The 20,353-nt window shown below is 53.3% G+C and overlaps 1 protein-coding gene across 17 annotated transcripts in view; it reads left to right on the top strand.

Moving 5' to 3' along the window:
* The window catches only part of ANO1 (anoctamin 1), a 218,538-nt gene that overhangs the window by 160,610 nt on the left and 37,575 nt on the right, over positions 1–20,353 (top strand). For 9 of the 17 annotated variants that reach the window (XR_013403429.1, XM_015113458.3, XM_077961820.1 and 6 more), the window contains one exon: positions 17,388–17,470. Coding sequence is in view for 16 of the 17 variants with exons in the window: in XM_015113458.3 (XP_014968944.3) it covers positions 17,388–17,470 (83 nt within the window). In the remaining variant the exon portion in view is untranslated. Of the gene's footprint in view, positions 1–17,387; positions 17,471–20,104; positions 20,117–20,353 lie in introns of all 17 variants that reach the window. The other 8 variants (XM_077961821.1, XM_077961822.1, XM_028833093.2 and 5 more) reach the window with 1 other exon arrangement.

The raw sequence follows: 20,353 nt of genomic DNA, 5'->3' as shown, positions 1-20,353 counted from the left end.
CATTCAGGGCTGGTGTTCCCTCCAACAGTGCATAAGAGAATTCCCCACAAGGCTGAGGAGGCTAAGGAAGCCGACGGGCTGTGGTTATCCTCACACTTGGTGCAGACGTCCTGCAGCTGGGACTCGGTTTGACTCAGCCTGTGTGATTTGGGGGTGGGTGTGCACAGCAGAGCCAAGGGATGTATCAGGAGAGGTGAGGGAGGGGAGGTCTGGCCCACCCTCTGCAGCTCCTGCTCCAGCCTGGGCAGCTGGGCTGGGTCCTCTTGACTCTGCTCACCCATCACATTCCGGAGACCCAGGACAGAGGCAGCCAGCTCTGAGCATGGGTGCTGGCAAGAGTGGGAGTTGGAGCTTCTCCACTTAGATGCTGTGTGGACGGCCACCTCCCTCAAGCCCCTCCTCACCCTGGAATCTTATTGGGCAGCTCCGTGTCCTTAGCAGAGTTCCCTCCACAGAGTCCTTGGCCCCGAGGCACCTCCCTGCAGCCCCCACCCTCTGTGTGCCCAGCTGGAAGGGCCCGGCTCCCGTGAGGGCTTCCTCCACGTGGTGGCCAGCAGCTCTGTTTCCTCATTTCGGTCCCCTGGGCCTGTGCGGCCACTGAGACCGTACTTCGGGTGGCCCATAGCAAGACCCACAAATAAGTGTGCCCCTGTAGCACTGAGCCCCCAAACCGCTAGGAGACTGTTCAGTGCCACCTTCTGTGGTCAGCCCTGCTGCCCCGTGTGCATTTCTACAGCCCCCCGGGGCTCAGACTCCCCCTCTGCCAGTCCCCACCTCACTGCTCTGAACCTCAGCTTCCTCGTCTGCAGAATGGGGCTGCATGAGGATTAGAGGCGGCGGACATGAACTCTCAGCCGAGGCTTCACACGTAGCTCACTCTAGATAGGTGGTCACTGCCGTCTTACAACGTTGGAACATGTGAGAACCAAAGAAAACCTACATGAGAGTGTGCACGCACCTGGTGTGTAGGAGGTACTCTTCGGTCCGTGTGTACTGAGGGCGTGTGTCCTGCCTACATGAGGGTGTGCACCCCTGGTGTGTGGGAGGTACTCATGGGCCCGTGTGTACTGAGGGCGTGTGTCCCACCTACATGAGGGTGTGCATGCCTGGTGTGTAGGAGGTACTCTTCGGCCTATGTGTACTGAGGGCGTGTGTCCCACCTACATGAAGGTGTGCACGCCTGGTGTGTGGGAGGTACTCATGGGCCCGTGTGTACTGAGGGTGCGTGTCCCACCTACATGAGGGTGTGCATGCCTGGTGTGTAGGAGGTACTCTTTGGCCTATGTGTACTGAGGGTGCGTGTCCCACCTACATGAGAGTTTTGCACGCGCCTGGTGTATTACTCACCGGCCCATGTGTACTGAGGGCGTGTGTCCCGCCTACATGAGGGTGTGCATGCGCCTGGTGTATGGGAGGTACTCATCGGCCGGTGTGTACTGAGTGAAGTGTGTGTCCCACACTGTGCCGGGCCCCAGGGGAACCACAGGAAGCAAACCTGATGTATCTGCTGCTCTAAAAGCTGCAGCATCTGTTTCAAGAGAAGGCCCCATGGGAAGGGTGCAGGGCTGTGGCAGGAGTTCCAGGTGCAGGGAGCAGGTGGGAGGGGCATCAGAGCTTCCGGAGAGGTCAGCAAGGACTCGCTGAGAAGAGCTTAGTGCGCTTGCTCGGAGGAATCTGAACCCAGTGCCGTTGGCTGCTGTGTCAAAGATGCTTTCCTGTCTTATGCTTGAGTCGGAGACCGCAAGTCTAACAGGGAACTCGTGCAGTGATTAAGAGAGGGGTGCCATAGTGGGGGCCTAACTCCAGGAAGGGTACCCATGGGAAGGTGCGAGAGAAGCGATTGGGAGCCTCATGGCACCCTCCCTGCCTGGCCCTGAGGGCCCCTGATTTCATCCATCTATTTCCTCTTTCCCTGCTGAAATCCCTGGGAGAAATCCAGCCCCTAGACTCCCTATAGCCACTTCTCCAAAGAAAGGGCCTCCGATGGAAAAGAGAGACTTTCGATTATTCCGAAGGACTCCACACTTTGTTTCAGCTCTCCTGCTATTCCCATGAGTTAAGGAGACGCTGGCGGGCTTGACCAAGACAACTCCCACACTTGACCATGAATAATAGGATTTTAAGGGCCCTGGAGAGAACGGCCACCATGTCCTTCCACCCCATGCTCTGCCCATCCCTAGCATCCCCTTAGGATCTGGGAGGGTGCAGCCATCTGAGAGCCCCTGGCTGGTGTTCTTCTCTATAGCGGACTCCAAAGGCACCCACTTTTGTGGGACTCTCCACACATCCAGTAATTCCTGGGTGCATGGAACTGGGCCTCCCTCCTCCGCAGACAAAGAAGGATGTGGTGTTTCATTTTCTCCTTCTCCAGTTACGGACATGCCCAGTAAGAGTGGGTTCCCAGGGGAAGGCAGCAGAGAGGCTGAAGGAGCCCAGATGAAGAAAGAAGCCTATTTCTCCATTTATTAAATAGGGAATCCTTTCCCCATTTCTTGTTTTTCTCAGGTTTGTCAAAGATCAGATGGCTGTAGATGTGTGGTATTATTTCTGAAGGCTCTGTTCTGTTCCATTGGTCTATATCTCTGTTTTGGTACCAGTACCATGCTGTTTTGGTTACTGTAGCCTTGTAGTATAGTTTGAAGTCAGATAGCGTGATGCCTCCAGGTTTGTTCTTTTGACTTAGGATTGTCTTGGCAATGCGGGGTCTTTTTTGGTTCCATATGAACTTTAAAGCTGGTGCTGGAGAGGATGTGGAGAAAAGGATGTGGAGAAACAGGAACACTTTTACACTGTTGATGGGATTGTAAACTGGTTCAACCATTGTGGAAAACAGTATGGTGATTCCTCAAGGATCTAGAACTAGAAATACCATTTGACCCAGCCATCCCATTACTGGGTATATACCCAAAGGATTATAAATCATGCTGCTATAAAGACACATGCACACGTATGTTTATTGAGGCACTATTCACAATAGCAAAGACTTGGAATCAACCCAAATGTCCATCAGTGACAGACTGGATTAAGAAAATGTGGCACATATACACCATGGAATACTATGCAGCCATAAAAAAAGATGAGTTCGTGTCCTTTGTAGGGACATGGATGCAGCTGGAAACCATCATTCTCAGCAAACTATTGCAAGGACAGAAAACCAAATACCGCATGTTCTCACTCATAGGTGGGAATTGAACAATGAGATCACTTGGACTCGGGAAGGGGAGCATCACACACAGGGGCCTATTATGGGGAGGGGGGAGGGGGGAGGGATGCCATTGGGAGTTATCCTGATGTAAATGACGAGTTGATGGGTGCTGACGAGTTGATGGGTGCAGCACACCAACATGGCACATGCATACGTATATAACAAACCTGCACGTTGTGCACATGTACCCTAGAACTTAAAGTATAATAAAAAAGAAAGAAGCCATCTTGGGCTGTAATTATCCCATTTTGAGCTTAGCACACTGGGCGATAAGAGATCTCTGTGATGAGCGCCTGTTGCGGTTCTTGTTTTGGGAGCGCAAAGCACTACGTGGCATTCTGGTCACTGCAAATTCCTTCTTCTGCGTGCCAGGGCATCACCCACTCACGCCTTCCAGGTCAGCTGTGGGAGTGCCTACTGGGCAGGCGTGGGTGCTGCACCCACAGAACAAGCCCCTCCCCCCAGGCCTCCCTCCTTCTTGGTGTTCCTTCCGCACGGTCGTCCTTTGAGAGGATGTGGGCTGCGCAGATTGCTCAGCACCCTGGTTGTTTGCGGAGAAACCCACAAGGGTCTGGTCCCTTATGTATTGGGCTGGCTAGCAGCCCTGTGGCCCCCGGGCCTGTGGACCCTCCGAGAATAGAGCGTCCAGGGCTGGCTGACCCTGCTGGAGGCTCTAGGCCTGGGCCTGCTTCCCAGGTGGCAGCAGCTCTGGGCTTGTCGGTCCCCCGTGGTTCTCAAACTGGGTCCCATAGGCCTCTGCAGGGTCCCGCACCAATCAAGAGGTTTAAGTGCAAGGGAAGGAAGCCTGGGTACAGCATGGAAGTTGGCATCTTGTCTTAGGGGCCCGTGACCCTGAGAGTGAGTGTCGTAGGACCCTGTAGCCCCAGCGCCTCCCTCACCTCACCCTGGCCTCAGTCCTGAGTTAAATGAACATAGTCCTTTGGCCGATTTCACGTTTGGGGCTTCTGCCTGGAGTTTGTTAGGGGAAGATGAGAGTTCCTCTGCTGCGGTTCGAAGGCTCAGCCAGGGCCTGCCATCCCCTGTGAGCAAGTGAGGGCCCAGGGAGAGCCAGGAGAGGCCCTTCCTGGTGAGGTCAGGTGCCTGCACTTGCCTGGAAGCCGCCCTCGGACTTGCTCATCTCCACCACACCAAGGTGTGGGCAGAGCAGTGTGAGGGGCAGGTCTTGAGTTCCTGGGACTCCAGTCACAGGTGGGGACAGACACGCGTAGAAATCAGCACAGCCTCGAGATAAATGCAGTCGTTTCTCTTCGTGGACAAAGGCGTCCGATTTTCCAGGGGAGGCCGAGAATGGGAGCCGTGGGTCGGTAGCTCAGTGCAGGGAGTGAGTTCCAGCCATGAACAGTGAGACACGCTGAGCTGGGCTGGCCAGCGAAGGGGTGAGCGCCCCGTGCTGGGAAGCATTCAAGCTGAGTTTGGAGGACTTCTTGCTGGGGCTACTGCAGAGCATTGGGAGGTGATGTCTATATGTGATCCAATGCCACGTGGCTTGTGGGAAGATTCCTAGGCCTATAGCCCAGCTCTGGTTTTTAATTTGGGGATCAAACTGTATTGTAAATTTAGAATTATAAATGTAGGATCAGCAGCAGTCTGTCACCGCTGAAGCACACGTGCCAGAGCTGTTTATCATACTGTATCCAAACAGCGGAGAACCTGTCCCCATTTCACAGAGGAGGAAACTGAGGCTCCATTGGCACAGCCAGGAACCAAAGCCACATCTCTCTGAGCCTGTCCTCGCTCCCCTGCCTGCCCCTGCCTGCCTCCCTGGACCCTGTGTCTATCAGGAACTATCTCCCCAGCACCTCCCCACCCACCCCCACTGTCACTGCTGTCTGCTGCTCCTTCCCTCCCTCGCCTTCCTAGAGACCTCAGCACTGGTCAGATCCCTCCCTGTCTCCCTCTCTCTGATTGTGACCCAGGAGGCTGTGACTCCCCAGCCTCCTAATACCCCAGCTCCAGGCTGGGAAGATCCACCCAGCAGGGCCCAGCCTGCCCTGGCCGCCCACTTGACGGTTTGGCTTCACTGGATTACTGAGGCTGGCCTGGCTGTGTAGTAGGATGGTTAGATACAGTCAAGGGGTTCACAGTGCCAGCTCTGGGGCCCGGCTCAGGTTCAAATCTCAGCTCTGTCACCTGCCAGCCCTGTGACCTCAGAACTTTCTTCTACTCTCTGGGTCCCAGGTTCACATCTGTAGAATGGAGACACGGTCCGGCCCCACAGGGTTGCTGGGAACATGAAAGGAGTCACTGCATGCAAAGCTCTTAGGGCCACGCCTGGCTTGTGCCTGGTGCCGGTTGATACGTTGCGCTGGCTGTTAAAAGTGAGCTGTTGCTTTTGGAAAATTTGAAAACATAGCCTTGGGCCCTAGGAGACTGAGCTGAAACCTAACCTCTCACCTTGTGCTTGGTGGCCTCCAGCTGGCCAGGCGCGGTGGCTCATGCCTGTAATCCCAGCACTTAAGGAGGCCAAGGCGGGTGGATCACCTGAGGTCAGAAGTTTAAGACCAGTGTGGCCAACATGGTGAAACCCCATCTCTACTAAAAATACAAAATTAGCAGGACATGGCAGCCTGCACCTGTAGTCCCAGCTACCTGGGAGTCTGAGGCAGGAGAATCACTTGAACCCGGGAGGCAGAGGTTGCAGTGAGCCGAGATCGTGCCACTGCACTCCAGCCTGGGCAACAAGAGTGAAACTCCATCCAAAAAAAAAAAAAAAAAAAAAAAATGGCCAGACACAGTAGCTCACGCCTGTAATCTCAGGAGACTGAGGCAGGAGAGTCACTTGAACCCAGGAGGAGGCGGAGGTTGCAGTGAGCCAAGATCACGCCATTGCACTCCAGCCTGGGCAAAAAGAGTGAAACCCCATCTCAAAAAAAAAAAGAAAGAAAAAGAAAAGAATCACAGCTGAAGGTGGGTGAGCCTTATTTTGTGCCAGGCACTGCCATAAGTATCTTCTGCGTCCTGACTCACTAACTCCCCCGAAGGAGGTAAATAGCTCTATTACCCCATTTGGCGGATGAATAAACTAGGGCGACTTTCCCAAGCTTACACCAGCTCTTAAGCAGGGCTTGAACCCCCGAATTCTGATTTCTGAGTCCCAAATACTTTTCATACCTTTTTTTTAGTTACAGTTTTTTGTTTGTTTGTTTCCTTTCCAACTTTTATTTTAGGCTCGGAGGTTACATGCGCAGATCTGTTACATGGGTAAATTGCGTGCCATTGGTTCGGTGCACAGGTTATTTTGTCACCCAGATAATCAGCACAGAACCCTGCAGATAGTTTTTCCATCTTCACCTTCCTCCCAACCTCCACCCTCAAGTAGGCCCCGGTGTCTCCTGTCACATGCTTGGTGTCCCTGTGTACTCAACATTTAGCTCCTACTTAAAGGTGAGAACACATGGCATTTGGTTTTCTGTTCCTGCATTAGTTTAGTCCACTTAGGACAATGGTCTCTAGCTCCATCCTTGTTGCTGCAAAGGCCTTCCTTTTATGACTGTATAGTGTTCCATGATGTATACAGACCACATATCCTTTTTTAGTTTTTTTTTGAGACAGAGTGCCTGTTGCCCAGGCTGGAGTACAGTGGCGTGATCTTGGCTCACTGCAAACTCTGCCTCCCATGTTCAAGTGATTCTCCTGCCTCAGCCTCCCGAGAAGCTGACATTACAGGCACCCACCACCACGTCCAGCTATTTTTTCTATTTTTAGTAGAGACAGTGTTTCGCTCTTGTTGTCCAGGCTGGAGCGCAGTGGCACAATCTCAGCTCACTGCAACCTTTGCCTCCCATGTTCAATCAATTCTTCTGCTTCGGCATCCCTAATAGCTGGGATTACAGCCGCCCACCGCCACACCCAGCTAATTTTTGTATTTTTAGAAGAGACGGGATTTCACCATGTTGGCCAGGCTGGTCTCAAACTCCTAACCTCAGGTGATCTGCCCGCCTCAGCCTCCCAAAGTGCTGGGATTACAGGTGTGAGCCACCATGCCCAGCCTGGACCAAATATTCTCTACCCAGTTAACCATTGATGGGCATCTTCGTCGACTCCATGTCTTTGCTCTCATAAATAACGCTACAGGAAACATATGCATACATGTGTCTTTATGGTAGAACAATTGATATTTCTTTGGGCATATATCCAGTAATGGCATTGCTGAGTTAAATGGTACTTCTGTTTTAAGTTATTTGAGAAATCTCCGTCTTGAGCCCCAAATATCTGACTCTAGGCCCTACTCCACGGGCATTACTAACTGGCTCCGGCTGGCGTGTGTGCTGAACGTGTGCCTGGCTTATTCCTCACTGGATTACCTCCAAGTTTTTCTCTCGCCTAGAGGAGTTTCCCCGTCTGTCTCCACAAAAATACACCTCCTTCACTTTGGGAGCTGCGCTGAGGACTGCCTCTGTGCCAGTCCAGGCTAAGGGCTCTGCACCGGCTCTCTCTGTAACTCCACAACAGTCCCAGACCGAGGCTCTGTTCTTTTCTCTGTTGAAGATGCTAAAGTGTTACCAGAAAGGGGTCTTGATCCACACCCCAGGAGAGGGTCTTTGGATCTCACACAAGAAAGAATTCAGGGTGAGTTCACAGTCTAAAGCAAAAGCAAGTTTATTAAGAAAGTAAAGGAGTGGTCCAGTACAGTGGCTCACACTTGTAATCCCAGCACTTTGGGAGGCTGAGGCGGGTGGATCACCCGAGGTCAGGAATTCCAGACCAGCCTGGCCAACATGTTGAAACCCCCTCTCTACTAAAAATATGAAAAATTAGCTGGGCATGGTGGCGGGTGCCTATAATCCCAACTACTTGGGAGGCTGAGGCAGAAGAATCGCTTGAACCCAGGAGGCGGAGGTTGCAGTGAGCCGAGATCGTGCCATTGCACTCCAGCCTAGGTGACAACAGCAAGACTCTGTCTAAAGAAGAAGGAGAAGGAGGAGAAGGAGGAGAAGGAGGAGGAGGAGGAGAAGAAGAAGAAAAAGAAGGAGAAGGAGAAGGAGAAGGAGGAGAAGGAGAAGAAGAAAGAAGGTAAAGGAGTGAAAGAATGGCTACAGAATAGAGCATTCCGAAAGTAAGAGGAGGAACGTGCCCACCCTAGGTACAGTGCTTGTTTATATAAAGGATAACAAAGAAAATCATGGGGAGATGTACTCTGTCACAAGGGTTTATGATAAAAGATTAATTGTCTTAATTACTATATTTTGTGAGAATCAATATTATTATCTCTAAAGTAAAATTAGGAATGCTTTTATTCTCAACATATCGGGATATCAGGACATTCCTGAGTCTGGGTCTGTTTAGCAAACATTATCAATCTGTTCCCTTAACGTAAACATCTAGGGGCTGGGAATGCCTCACTTTCTGGGAATGCAGCCCGGCAAGCCCCAGCCTCATTTTTCCTAATCCTCACTCAAGATGGAGTTGCAGCAAGTCCCAGTCTCATTTTTCCTAGTCCTCACTCAAGATGGAGTTGCAGCAAGCCCCAGCCTCATTTTTCCTAGTCCTCACTCAAGATGGAGTTGCAGCAAGTCCCAGCCTCATTTTTCCTAGTCCTCACTCAAGATGGAGTTGCAGCAAGCCCCAGCCTCATTTTTCCTAGTCCTCACTCAAGATGGAGTCGCTCTGGTTGGAATGCCTCTGATAGAAGCACAGAGAGGGTAAGAGATTTGCCTGAGATCACACAGCTAACAGGTCCCTAACAGACATCTCAGATGCGCACCCTGGCCCATCTGCCTCCAAGGTTTCAGCACGTGCCCTGGTCCCACCTCTCCGTCCAAACGTTTCCCAGGCCCTCATCATGGGCCCTCTTGGGGTAGCAGAAATGCACCGTGAGCCAGTAGTGGGGGGCATGTAGGCGTAGTACTGCTGAGCGCGCCGGCCCCCACGGGCTGTGGTTGTTCATTCGGTGGCCCTGTTTCATGAAGCCAGCTTGCCTGTTGTACAGTTCTTCACCCCGCAACTAGCGCCTTGTGTCCCAAGAGCTGCGGGCCAGCCCCTTCCTAGTAGATGGCTGCACTCCCCTGACGCTGGGAGAGGGGGACTCTGTGCCTGCTGACCCCACAGGAGACTTCACTGCTTGCCTCACCCCTCCCTAGCTCCACTTCAGCCCTGGGAGATAACAAATGGGCCCCGACTGTCAAATAGAGTCAAGCACAAGTTCCGTCTGCACACTCCCATTTTGAGCGGGGGTGGGGGGAATTCACAAAAAAGCCAGGCCACTCCCGCGAAGCACTTGCTTTAGAGAAAAGAAGCTTATTCTAAATCCACAGGAAAGAACCCACTGCGGCTGAGAGGTGTGAGCGGAGAGGGGAGGGACAAAGCCCCCATCCCAGGCCCTTTTCACACTGGCTGTCAAGGGCAATTACCAGGGATGGCTCCTTGTGTGTTTTTTAATCCCTTATTCAATTATTTGTTCTTTACCCTCTAAGGGATTATTTTCCCTCTGGTGTTTCTTCTCCCCTTGTGTCCTTTCTTTTCCTGCCTCCAGCTGTTCACATTTCTGCTCCTACAATGGCAAAGAGACGTAAACCTGTGACTGCCTGGCAGCCGGGAGCCTGGTCGTGGCCACCCGCCTGCCGGGGTGTGGGGCTCTGTATTCATGGCGGATGAATCACCTCCAGCCTGCTGTTTTCATCTTTGCTTCCACTGCACTGTGGGGTCCAGCTTTCCTGGAGCTGACATGTCGGTCCCAGAGCCTTCAGCTTGCTGCTGTCTGGGATTTCTGACATTTGAAAGCCTCAAATAAGGTGTCTCATTAAGTAACGTTGAGCCCTATTTAGCTATTCACTTGGATCCATTTTCTGAAATTATAGCATAATAATGGGGTTTTAACTGCTTGTCAGTTCCACGAAGAACAAAGGAGTTTATCTGATTTGAGCCTGGCTGCAAAAAGCCCGAGAAAGATGGTCCCAACTTTAATGAAATGTCAGAGGTGGAACTGTAATCCTTTCCAGGGCCTGGGCCTGAGATTTCACATGGAGTTGACAAGTCACCCAGCTGAGTCACTCCCAGCTAGGTGGGGACGAAGGGGATGCACTGTGATCATCTGTCTGTGGGAACTAAACTTGTTCCAGGGATAAATAGGTAGGGTGCCTGGTGACTCAGATCGAAAGGGAAGGCTGGAGGCCTTTGTGCCCCGCCCATCTCTGCACTCACGTGCAGGACCAGAGCTCTGCCCCTGCCCCGCCACTCCCCAGGAGACCCCTCTCTGACCACCAGTTCGTGGAAATGGAGTCTGCGCTAAGCAACATTGCACTTTTCGGGAACTGGAGGTTAGCGAAGGGTGGTTTCTATTCCCAGGGGGTGGGTGTCTTAGTCAACTCCAGCTGCCATAACCAAATACCACAGACAGGTGCCTGCAAAAACCGGCTGGTATTTCCCACAGTTCTGAGTGTGGAGAAGTCCAAGATCAAAGTGCCAGCTGATTCGGCCCATGCCTTGGCTTTCAGACAGCCACCTTCTCCCTGTGTTCTCAGGTGGCAAAGGCAGAGACAGGAAGCCTGTTCTCTGCTGTCTCTTCTTCCAAGGGCAGGAATCCCATCATAAGGGTCCCACCCTCATGACCTCAGCCAAACCCAATCAGCCCCCAAAGGCCCCATCTTCAAATACCATCACCTGGTGGGTTAGGGCTTCCATGTGAATTTAGAGGGATGCAAGTCAGGCCAGAGCAGGGGGTCACATTTCAAGGAGGGGACTGGATAGGGACCCCACATGCACAGTTTGGCAGGATGCATCCCTGCTCCGTGGTCATGTGTGACCGTGCCCTGCCTGCCTCCCAGAGCTGGTGGGCTCGGGGGTGGAGGGCAGAGGCCTGGAAGACATGACCCCTGCCCGTGAGGAGCATGGATCTCACTGGGGAGATGGGGCTGTCCACCGGGCGGCTGCAGAGCAGGTTGCAGCTCGCTCAGGGGAACCAAGAGAGCATCAGATGAAGCGCCTGAGATATGCCCTGGTTTGGGCAACAGCATCTCAGGGGAGAGAGAGCTCAGGAAGGGTGTCCGCCAGCCGGTCCAGGAGGGGCCATGGGATTAGGGAAATTGGAGTGAGGCCTGCGTAGTAGAGACATTGGGATAGGTCGAGGCGGGGTGGGATGCAGCCTGGGAGGAGAGGCAGCTAACCTAATGGATGGAGGGACGGTTGGAGAAGGATGGCAGAAAGACGGAGGGGTCGGTACTTCCAGATGCCTGCTGGCTTGAGCGCAGCCTATGGAGCTTGTTCAGAATGCAGATTCCGGGGACCCTGGGTGACTCTGAGGTCAGACAACTGCATTTTAACAAGCTCCCTGGGGAGATTCAGGAACACTCCAGATTCCCAGACCCACACTGAGAAATCCTGGAGGAAATGAACAGATTTCCCCCTGCCATAGGTAACCACACATGTGTGTGTCCCTCCAGCCCATTCTCCTGTGGTTCCTCCAAGATGTGGCAGGCGCACATTAACACATAAGGAGAATCTACGCCCATCATTCTATCATTCGCTTTTTGTAAACTGCATTGAAATTCACACAACATAAAATTAACCATTTTAGGTGCACAGTTCAGTGGCATTTAGCATGTGTTATGCATCCACACCTCTATCTAATTCCAGAACATTTTGATGACCTCAAAGGGAAACCCTGTCCCCATGAAGTAATCGGTCCCCCTTTCCCCCAACCCCAGCCCCTGGCAACTACCAATCTGCTTTCTGTCTCTGTGGATTTACCTATAAATATTCTGACTATTTTATACAAATGGGGCGATACAAAATGTAGCTTCTGTCCTGTGCTGTGCCTCTAAAGGGGACACATGGAGATCCCCGCGACCAAGCTGGGCTGTAAGAGCGGTCCTCTGTCAAGCCCTTACAGAGACATGGGCCCCACCCTGAGCACCGCTTGTGGATGAAGTCAGGGACACTATGATAGACCCTCTCAGGCAGGCACTGGTAACAAGCCCATTTCTCAGAGACTGAGGTTGGCAGCAGTGTGGTCAGCTGCCCACGCTCATCCCGATGAGATCCCACGTAGACCTAGAGTCTTTCGCTCACCTGCTGCCTCTGTGGTGGAGTTTGGACGCCTCTGTGAGGAGTTTGTGTGTCTCTGTGCTGTGAAAATCAATGTGGGAAGGGACCATAGCCCAACCACCTGCTCCCGTCCGGCCTGGCTTCTCGCTCGCTGCCACCCTCTGTGCTGTGTGCTGTGGTGACTCCTGGGCTCCAGATTTCAGGGGGATGGGCTTGTCCCTTTGACCACCTTGTAAGGCTGCCGCGCTCAAGGCCGTTTCTTCATTGTACACTCGTGGGTGGGAAGCCCCGTCCCTGATACCAGTTGATCTGAGGCCTGGGTCCAGGTTTCTGCCCTTACTTGATGAGTCCCCTGACGTCTCAGAACCTCATCTATGTGTCTATAAAATGGAGCGCGTCATCCCTGCGTGGAGGGGGCCGGGGCAGGATCCGAGGGGATCAGGCATGGGAAAGCACCGTGCCCAGCGCCTGGCGGCAGCTGGGTAGTATACAACATTTGTATGAGGTGGTTGGCACATTGGCAAGGAGGACCAGGATTGGGGGCCTCAGAGGGCAGGAATCGGAACTCGTGTGGGTGAGGAGGGAGGACTCGGGAGCAGGAGAATTGCTTGCAGAAGAGGGTGCTCAGGGTCCCTGCTGCCTTCGCTCACCCCGCTAGAAGGTGGTTCTTCATACTGCTCACAATACCAGCTTTGAGGACCGGCCACCAGGTGCAGCACGAGTCTTCACATCTCTTTTCCTGCGGGCGAAGCCTAGACTCTACAGCTCCACCCCGACACTCAGTGCCCACAAAAGCCAGACAATAGGGCATGGTGGGGTCTGTGGCCAAGTGGAAACGCATACCCAAGTTTTGACAAAGGAATGATCATTGCTCAGCCGCAGCCTTCTGCTGCCAATGCTTCTGGCTTTTAAAGGAGAAGCAGGAAAGGCATAATTTTTATGTCAAATGTCTATATTTTTTAAACGTGTCTGAGCCAAACAAGCCACGTCTTTGTATCATCTCCACCCTCCACCCCACCCCCAGCCACCAGGTTACATTCTAGGCTCCAGTCTGGGTCCTGGTCAATCTACAGACAAGACAACTCCAGGACAGGGCCTCTGCTTCTGTCTGAAGACACAGTACAAATTTTAGAGCAAGAATACCATGGTTCAATACCAGGTGCGGTGGCTCACAACTGTAATCCCAGCACTTTGGGAGGCCAAGGCAGGCAGATCATTTGAGGCCAGGAGTTCAAGATCAGCCTGGCCAACATGGTGAAACCTTGTCTCTACTAAAAATACAAAAATTAGCCAGGCGTGGTGGCATGCACCTGTAGTCCCAGCTACTTGGGAGGCTGAGGCAGGAGAAGTACTTGAACTCAGGAGGCGGAAGTTGCAGTGAGCTGAGATCACACCACTGCACTCCAGCCTGAGCGACAGACAGAGACTCCATCTCAAAAAAAAAAAAAAGAATACCAGGGTTCAATACCAGCTACCAAGCTCTGTGACCTTAGGCAAGTTGGTTAACCTCTCTGTGCCCCCATTTCCTCATCCATAGATGGTACACTTTAATAATCAGACTTGTGGCAACTACAGCTATTGTTTCCTTAAGGAAAGTTAAATATCTGCACAGAGAGTTGCTCCAGTATTGTGGTTCCGAAGACTCGAGTCCGAGAGAATGAGGTTCAAATGCAATGGCTGCTGCTCCCCTGCAGCTGACCCTGGACACAGCACTCTGAATCTCAGTTTTGTAAATGGTTTCCACTTTGTCAGTCTGTGAATGGGAATCATCCTGCCTGCCTGTGGTCATTATGAAGATGAGATTAACTGATGTCTGTAAAATGTGAGTGCACGGATACGTCCTCATTAACTGGTGACTGTTGATACGCTGCAAGCTGGCGAGTGCAGAGAGGGCGAGCCGGGGCGGCAGTGGGGTGAGTGTCATAACGGAGGCCAAGTCCGGGAAAGAGGAGGAGCTGGGGAGGCCGGGACAGGGAAGGTGCATGAGTCACGGTTCTCTGGAAGGACAGAACTAACAGGATATTGTACGCATGAAAGGGAGTTGATTCAGGAGAATCGACGACTCACACGATCACAAGGTCAAGCCTCACAATAGGCCGTCTGCAAGTAGAGGAGAAGGGAAGCCAGCAGTGGATCAGTCTGAGTCCCAAACCCTCGAAAGTAGGAAAGCCGGCAGTGCAGCCTTCGGTCTGTGGCCAAAGGCCTGAGAGCCCCTGACAAACCGCTGTTGTAAGTCCAAGAGTCCAAAAGCTGAAGAACTCGGAGTCTGATGTTCCAGGGCAGGAAGCATCCAGCACGGGAGAAAGATGAAGGCCGGAAGACTGAGTGAGTCTGCGCTTCCACGTTCTCCTGCCTGCTTTTTCTAGCCGTGCTGGCAGCAGAGGGGATGGTGCCCACCCAGGTTAAGGGTGGGTCTGCCTCTCCCCCTGACACTGACTCAAACGTTAATCTCCTCTAGCAACACCCTCACAGACACACCCAGAAACAATACTTTGCATCCTTCCATCCCATCAAGTTGACACTCAGTACTAACCATCGTGGCAGGTAAACAGGCCAACTCTGCAGGTGTGCGTGGAGCCAGCCCTCCTGGGCAGTGCTCAGCCCCAAAAAAAGCGTCGTAAAAGGGCGTTGTTACCCTGGGTGGGCAGAGGAGGACAGAGAGAGGCAGCTTTCACAGCCCAGTGGAGGAGTGGCTGGGGGCCTTGCAGACCAGGCAGAGACCGGGAAACGGCTGTCCTCCTCCACCGCTCCACAGCAGCTGCAGGGGCCAAAGGACATCTTCAAAGAGGCAGAGACCTCCCCGCATTGCCTCCTGGGGAGGGTGCCCACCGCAGACAGGCCACTCCCACCGTCTGCCTCCTGAGAGTCAGGGGCCCCCGGGGGTTGGGGGCCTCCTCCTGGGCCCCCGTGGCCCCCCTCACCTGCCGCAGCCATGGCACTCAGTGCGTGTCTGCTGAGTGGCTGGGTTTCCGGCAGGTGTTTCAGCGATAGCCGTTCCCTCGCCTGCTCAGCTCTGCATCTTGGGAAGCCACGTTCCCCAGGCTCCCTAGCTCTCCCTCTTCCTAGTAGGTTCAGCCAGTGGGAAGTCCTTTTGGGAAATCAGAAGGCGGGAGGGAGGGAGCAGCCGAGATATTGCTCCCCATCTCCCTCCACTTCCTGGGACATCCCCAGCAATGACTGTGTCTTCTCCAGGCTCTGACTTCCTCCGGGGAAGCGCTTCCTCCGTGATCCCAGCTTCTTCTGGGCAGCTCCAATTTCTGGCTCCAGCATGGGCGCTGAGCACATCCTACTGTCCTGCCATCCTGAAACGGATGCCAGCTCCTGCTGTGGGTCATCTCTGGGTGGTCCCACCATCCCCCATGTGGCTTCTCAGCTTTTCCATTGCCTGTGCGAGCAAGTCCCAGGATTACATTACCCTGCTGTGAAAGACCTGGGTAGGGGGGTCCTATTTCCAGGCTGGGCCAGTTGATAGAGTTGCCATCCTAGACAAACCGCTGCATGCTCGGAAGCCCCATTCACACCTCGCCTTAATGGGAATGGGGTGTGTTATGCATAGACTCACGTCCTCTGAAACAGGTTCACACTCATGACTTCCGTTCTTTCCTGCCACACGTCGCCTTCAGTTAAGGGCCACGTTTGTGAATTCACTCTGCACGTTCACCGTCACACAGCCCATTTTACTTGCACATCAGTGCTGCTGCTTCTCGGATAAGCCATTTGATCCCTCTGAGCCTCAGTTTCCCCCTCTGTAAAATGGAGAGGATGGGAATAGTGCCTACCTGCTATGATCACTGTGAGGCTTAAATAACACTGATGCTTCCTCACTGATACTCCAAGTCTGATTATTAGAAGGCACCATTTTACAGATGAGGAAACAGAGGCACAGAGAGGCTAAATAACTTGCCAAAGGTCACAGAGCTCAGTGGCTGGTGTTGAACTCCGGTAGTATTGCCCGAAAATTTGTACTAAGCATCTTCAGACAAATGCAAGGACCCTGTCCTGGAGAGGTCTGTAGATCAACCAGCTCCCAACAGTGCCTGGCGTGGAACAGCTCGAGAATCGTGAGCTCTGAGGAACTCTGTGGCCTTCCTGTTACTCTGCCCCTCAGCCTCTGCAGATTTTCTTTTGTAGGGAGAAGCGATCAGGATAAACGCTTCGGCCAGGGGCTTCTCCTTTTGCAAGCTGTGTGCTCACAAAAGTCAGTCATTCAGTGCCTACTCGAGCACCTGTCTGTCCCAGGCACCTCTGGGAACTGGGGACCCAGGGGAACGAGGCCCCATCCCTGCCCCACACACAAGTCATGGGATGGGGATCCTGATGGAAGGCAGCACTGACACCATAGGCAAGACAGACGCAGGCTGAGGAAGGTCCCGAGAGGAGCTGGGTTTTTCTCACACTGAGGGGGATGATCAGTGGCTTCCTGGAGGAGGCGGCATTTGAACCATGCTTTGTCTGTTGGGAATATGAAGCCGAATGCAGCAGCCGCCAGTGCAGTTCAGCAGGCAGACTCCTGGGGTGGTTTGAAGCCCGAGTGAGTGAGTGGCCTGGGCTCACCCCTCGTTCCTCCTGACCTCCAAAGCGGGTTCCCCAAGAGCAATGGGGCAGGATGGTTGAGACACGGGCTCTGGGACCAGGCTGCCCATCCCTCACTAGCTGGGTAACCTCGGTTGGGACTGGAGTGTCCTGTGCCTCAGTTTCCTCATCTGTAAAAAGGGAGAATGATGGTTCCTGCCCCACAGGATTGGTGGGAGGGCTGAACACATGAATTCAGATAAAATTCTCAGCCCAGTACATCACCCTTGCTCACCAAACACCGATAAAAAAAGAAAAGAATGCCCTGGCTGGGCGCGGTGGCTCACGCCTGTACTCCCAGCACTTTGGGAGGCCAAGGCAGGCGGATCACCTGAGGTCAGGAGATCGAGACCAGCCTGGCCAACATGGTGAAACCCAGTCTCTACTAAAAATACAAACATTAACTGGGTGTGGTGGCTCATGCCTATAATCCCAGCTACTCAGGGGACTCAGGCAGGAGAATTGCTTAAACCCAGGAGGCGAGGTTGCAGTGGGCCGAGATCGCGCCATTGCACTCCAGCCTGGGCACAAGAGCAAAACTCTGTCTCAAAAAAAAAAAGAAAATGCCTTTATTCATCGGAGATTCTGGTTTTGCCCCTGCCCGCAGCTGCCACCTTCATGGAGCACTGGAAGCGGAAACAGATGCGGCTCAACTACCGCTGGGACCTCACGGGCTTCGAGGAGGAGGAGGTCAGTGGGTTTGGCGCCTTGCACGTCACGCCTTTCCCCTACATTCCCCCTGCCCCAGGACCTCCTTGGGACTTACACGGAGGCCCAAGGTCAGAAAGCGCTCCTGGTCCAAGCTGAGGCAAGGCCGCCCCCCGCCCCCCGCCCCCCGCCTGCCTCGCCGCTCATCACCCTGGCGTTCCGAACGCCCTCCGTGGCCAGAGTGACCATTCCCTGTCTACTGAAGTGTTCTCATCCCCATGCTCACGTGGACACGCCAGCCACCAGCGTGGTCTCAGGCGCATGCCAGGGCTCACCACACTGACCTCATCGCGTCTGGGGGCTGCCCGGGCTGTCGGCACCACCCGTGGAGGTGGAGAGGGAATGGACACTGTCCCTGGGTCTCCCAAGGTGGCCGTGAGCATCTGCCTCCCCGGGTGCCAAGCCCGCATTCCCTGGGGCCAGCTCTGTGCCTGCAGCCGGGCGTGGCTGACAAGAGGGAACGGATCCTTGACTAACGTAGAGGGAAAGCCAGTGTCTGGCATCTTCATGCTCCAGAGAGAGGGACATTCAGTATTACGTGGCCCCTGGGATGCCGGGTGAACTGTACTCACAGGGATCCCAAGTCCAGCAGGAATTCCCTTCAGGGTAAGTGGAAATGAAAAGGAGTAACAGTCCCCACAATTAGCCTTGGTGCACAACAGAGGTGACCTCATGCACACGCTGTAAGGTGCAACCACACTGACCACTATTTAATGTTATAAAACATGCTCCCCACTTTTTGGGAGACAGGGTCCCCCTCTGTCACCTAAGCTGCAGTGCAATGGCATGATCATAACTCACTGCAGCGTTGACCTCCCGGGCTCAAGCCCTCCTCCCATTTCAGCCTCCCAAGTAGCTGGGGCCACGGGCACACACGACCACGCCTGGCAAATTGTTTAATTTTTTGTAAGAGTCAGGGTCTTGCTATGTTGCCCAGGCTACACATGCTCCTTTTAAAAAGAGAAACTTTTCATGCATTTTTATTGTAATGTGGACATTTCTTTTAAAAGATATTTTTCTTTTAAAGGATTTTTTTCTTTAAAAACTTTTTCTTAACTTTTCTGTTGTATTTTCTCACACAATCTGCTCCCTCTCACACTGAACCCATGGGCCACTCTTCAGCCAAATGTGCCAGCTTCGGGCTGACAATATTGTCAACAGACAAGGGGACTAGAGTTTTCTGGGAGAGGCACGGCAGCTCAGAGGGTACAAGACGGGCCTCTGCGGCCAGGCTGCCAGAGTTCCATCCAGATTCGGCAGCAGCCTTGCTGCGTGACCCCAGGCAGATTGCTTAACATCTCTGTACCTCAATGTCCTCACTTGATGGCATTTGTAGGGTCTCAATGGGTCAATAGATATAAAGCACTTAGAACCTGACCCAGCACACAGTGCCCTGTAAATGGCTGCCCAGCTTGTGGCCACTGGGCCACACCTTTACCTGCCCAGATAACAGCCTCCACCCTCTTCCTCAGCCGGTCTCATTATCCTGTCCACAAATGACTAGGCGGAGATCAACGCAACCTGTTCACGGCACACAGCTCTGCAGGGCAGACCCGGGACACAGCCAGAGCCCTGTCCGTGGCGGGGGCTCTCTGGGTGTTCTCTTCCTTGCCGTTTCAATTAGAAAGATTCAGATAGAAGAAAAAAAAAGCAGTCGCTGTCTTGTTCAGGAGTCAATTTCAAATGTCCTTTCTGTGATGTCCCTGTGCTGGGGAAAGTTGGCAGTGAGCTCCAGTCCCCTTTGCTCAACCCCTTGGGGTCCCATTCCCTGATCTCCTGACCCCGATGGTTTGGGATCTTGATTTTGGGGGTGACAACCGAAGTCACTGGGCACACACAGTGCCAAGGGGCCTGAATGAATTTCCCACAGTGAGCCACTCGCACCCCCCAGCAGCTGGTCAGGGCCTCCTTTGGGAGTAATAACTACAGGCGAACGGGGCCTCCCCTCCATATAGCCTGAACCCCGGACTTCGGTACTGAAGCAGGACACTTGTGTCCCATCATGTGGCCCATGTATGCCTTAGCTGAGTCTGAGACATTTCAGTCCAGCACTGAAATTTGGAAATTTGGGGAATTTCCAAAACCATGGGAAAGGCCACAGCTACAAAGGCCACAGCCCATAGTCACCCTCAAGCAGCAGTGAACCTTAAAGGAACCCAGGATCACCCACCCATCCCAGCTCACCTGCATCTTTTACCTTCATCCTAGTTCTGAAGAAAGTTGTCTTTAGGGCCGGGCGCGGTGGCTCACGCCTGTAACCCCAGCACTTTGGGAGGCCGAGGAGGGCAGATCACGAGGTCAGGAGATCAAGACCATCCTGGCTAACATGGTGAAACCCCGTCTCTACTAAAAATACAAAAAATTAGCTGGGTGTGGTGGTGGGCGCCTGTCATTCCAGCTACTCGGGAGGCTGAGGCAGGAGAATCACTTGAACCCAGGAGGCAGAGCTTGTAGTGAGCCAAGATCACGCCATTGCACTCCAGCCTGGGCAATGGAGCAAGACTCCATCTCAAAAAAAAAGAAAGTTGTCTTTAGTGGACAGGTCCTATTTCTAAAATAACAACCTAAATAATGACATCTTTGTGTTTTTGTTTTTACTTTTCTGGTTCCCTGAAGGAGGCTGTCAAGGTTTGGAATTTTTTGTCGCTCCTCTATCTTCCCACGGCCTGTCTCCCTGGGAGAGGGACCTTCTCTTGCACCTAATCTATTTCTACCATGCAGTTCCCGCAGTTTCTCCACGCAGGCGGGGTCTCTGCTTTCTCTCTACCTCCGGTCTCTCCTAACCCGTTCTTCCCTTCCAGCACCCTTCGCTGACCTGCTCTGAGCTCCCCAAGGCCTGGCACCTCTGGGCTGCCCGCGCTTGCC

The sequence above is a fragment of the Macaca mulatta genome, chromosome 14 (assembly GCF_049350105.2).
Source record: "Macaca mulatta isolate MMU2019108-1 chromosome 14, T2T-MMU8v2.0, whole genome shotgun sequence".
Taxonomy (NCBI): Eukaryota; Metazoa; Chordata; class Mammalia; order Primates; family Cercopithecidae; genus Macaca; species Macaca mulatta.
The sequence above is the reverse complement of the archived record's forward strand: the minus strand, read 5'-3'. Positions and strand labels throughout refer to the sequence as shown.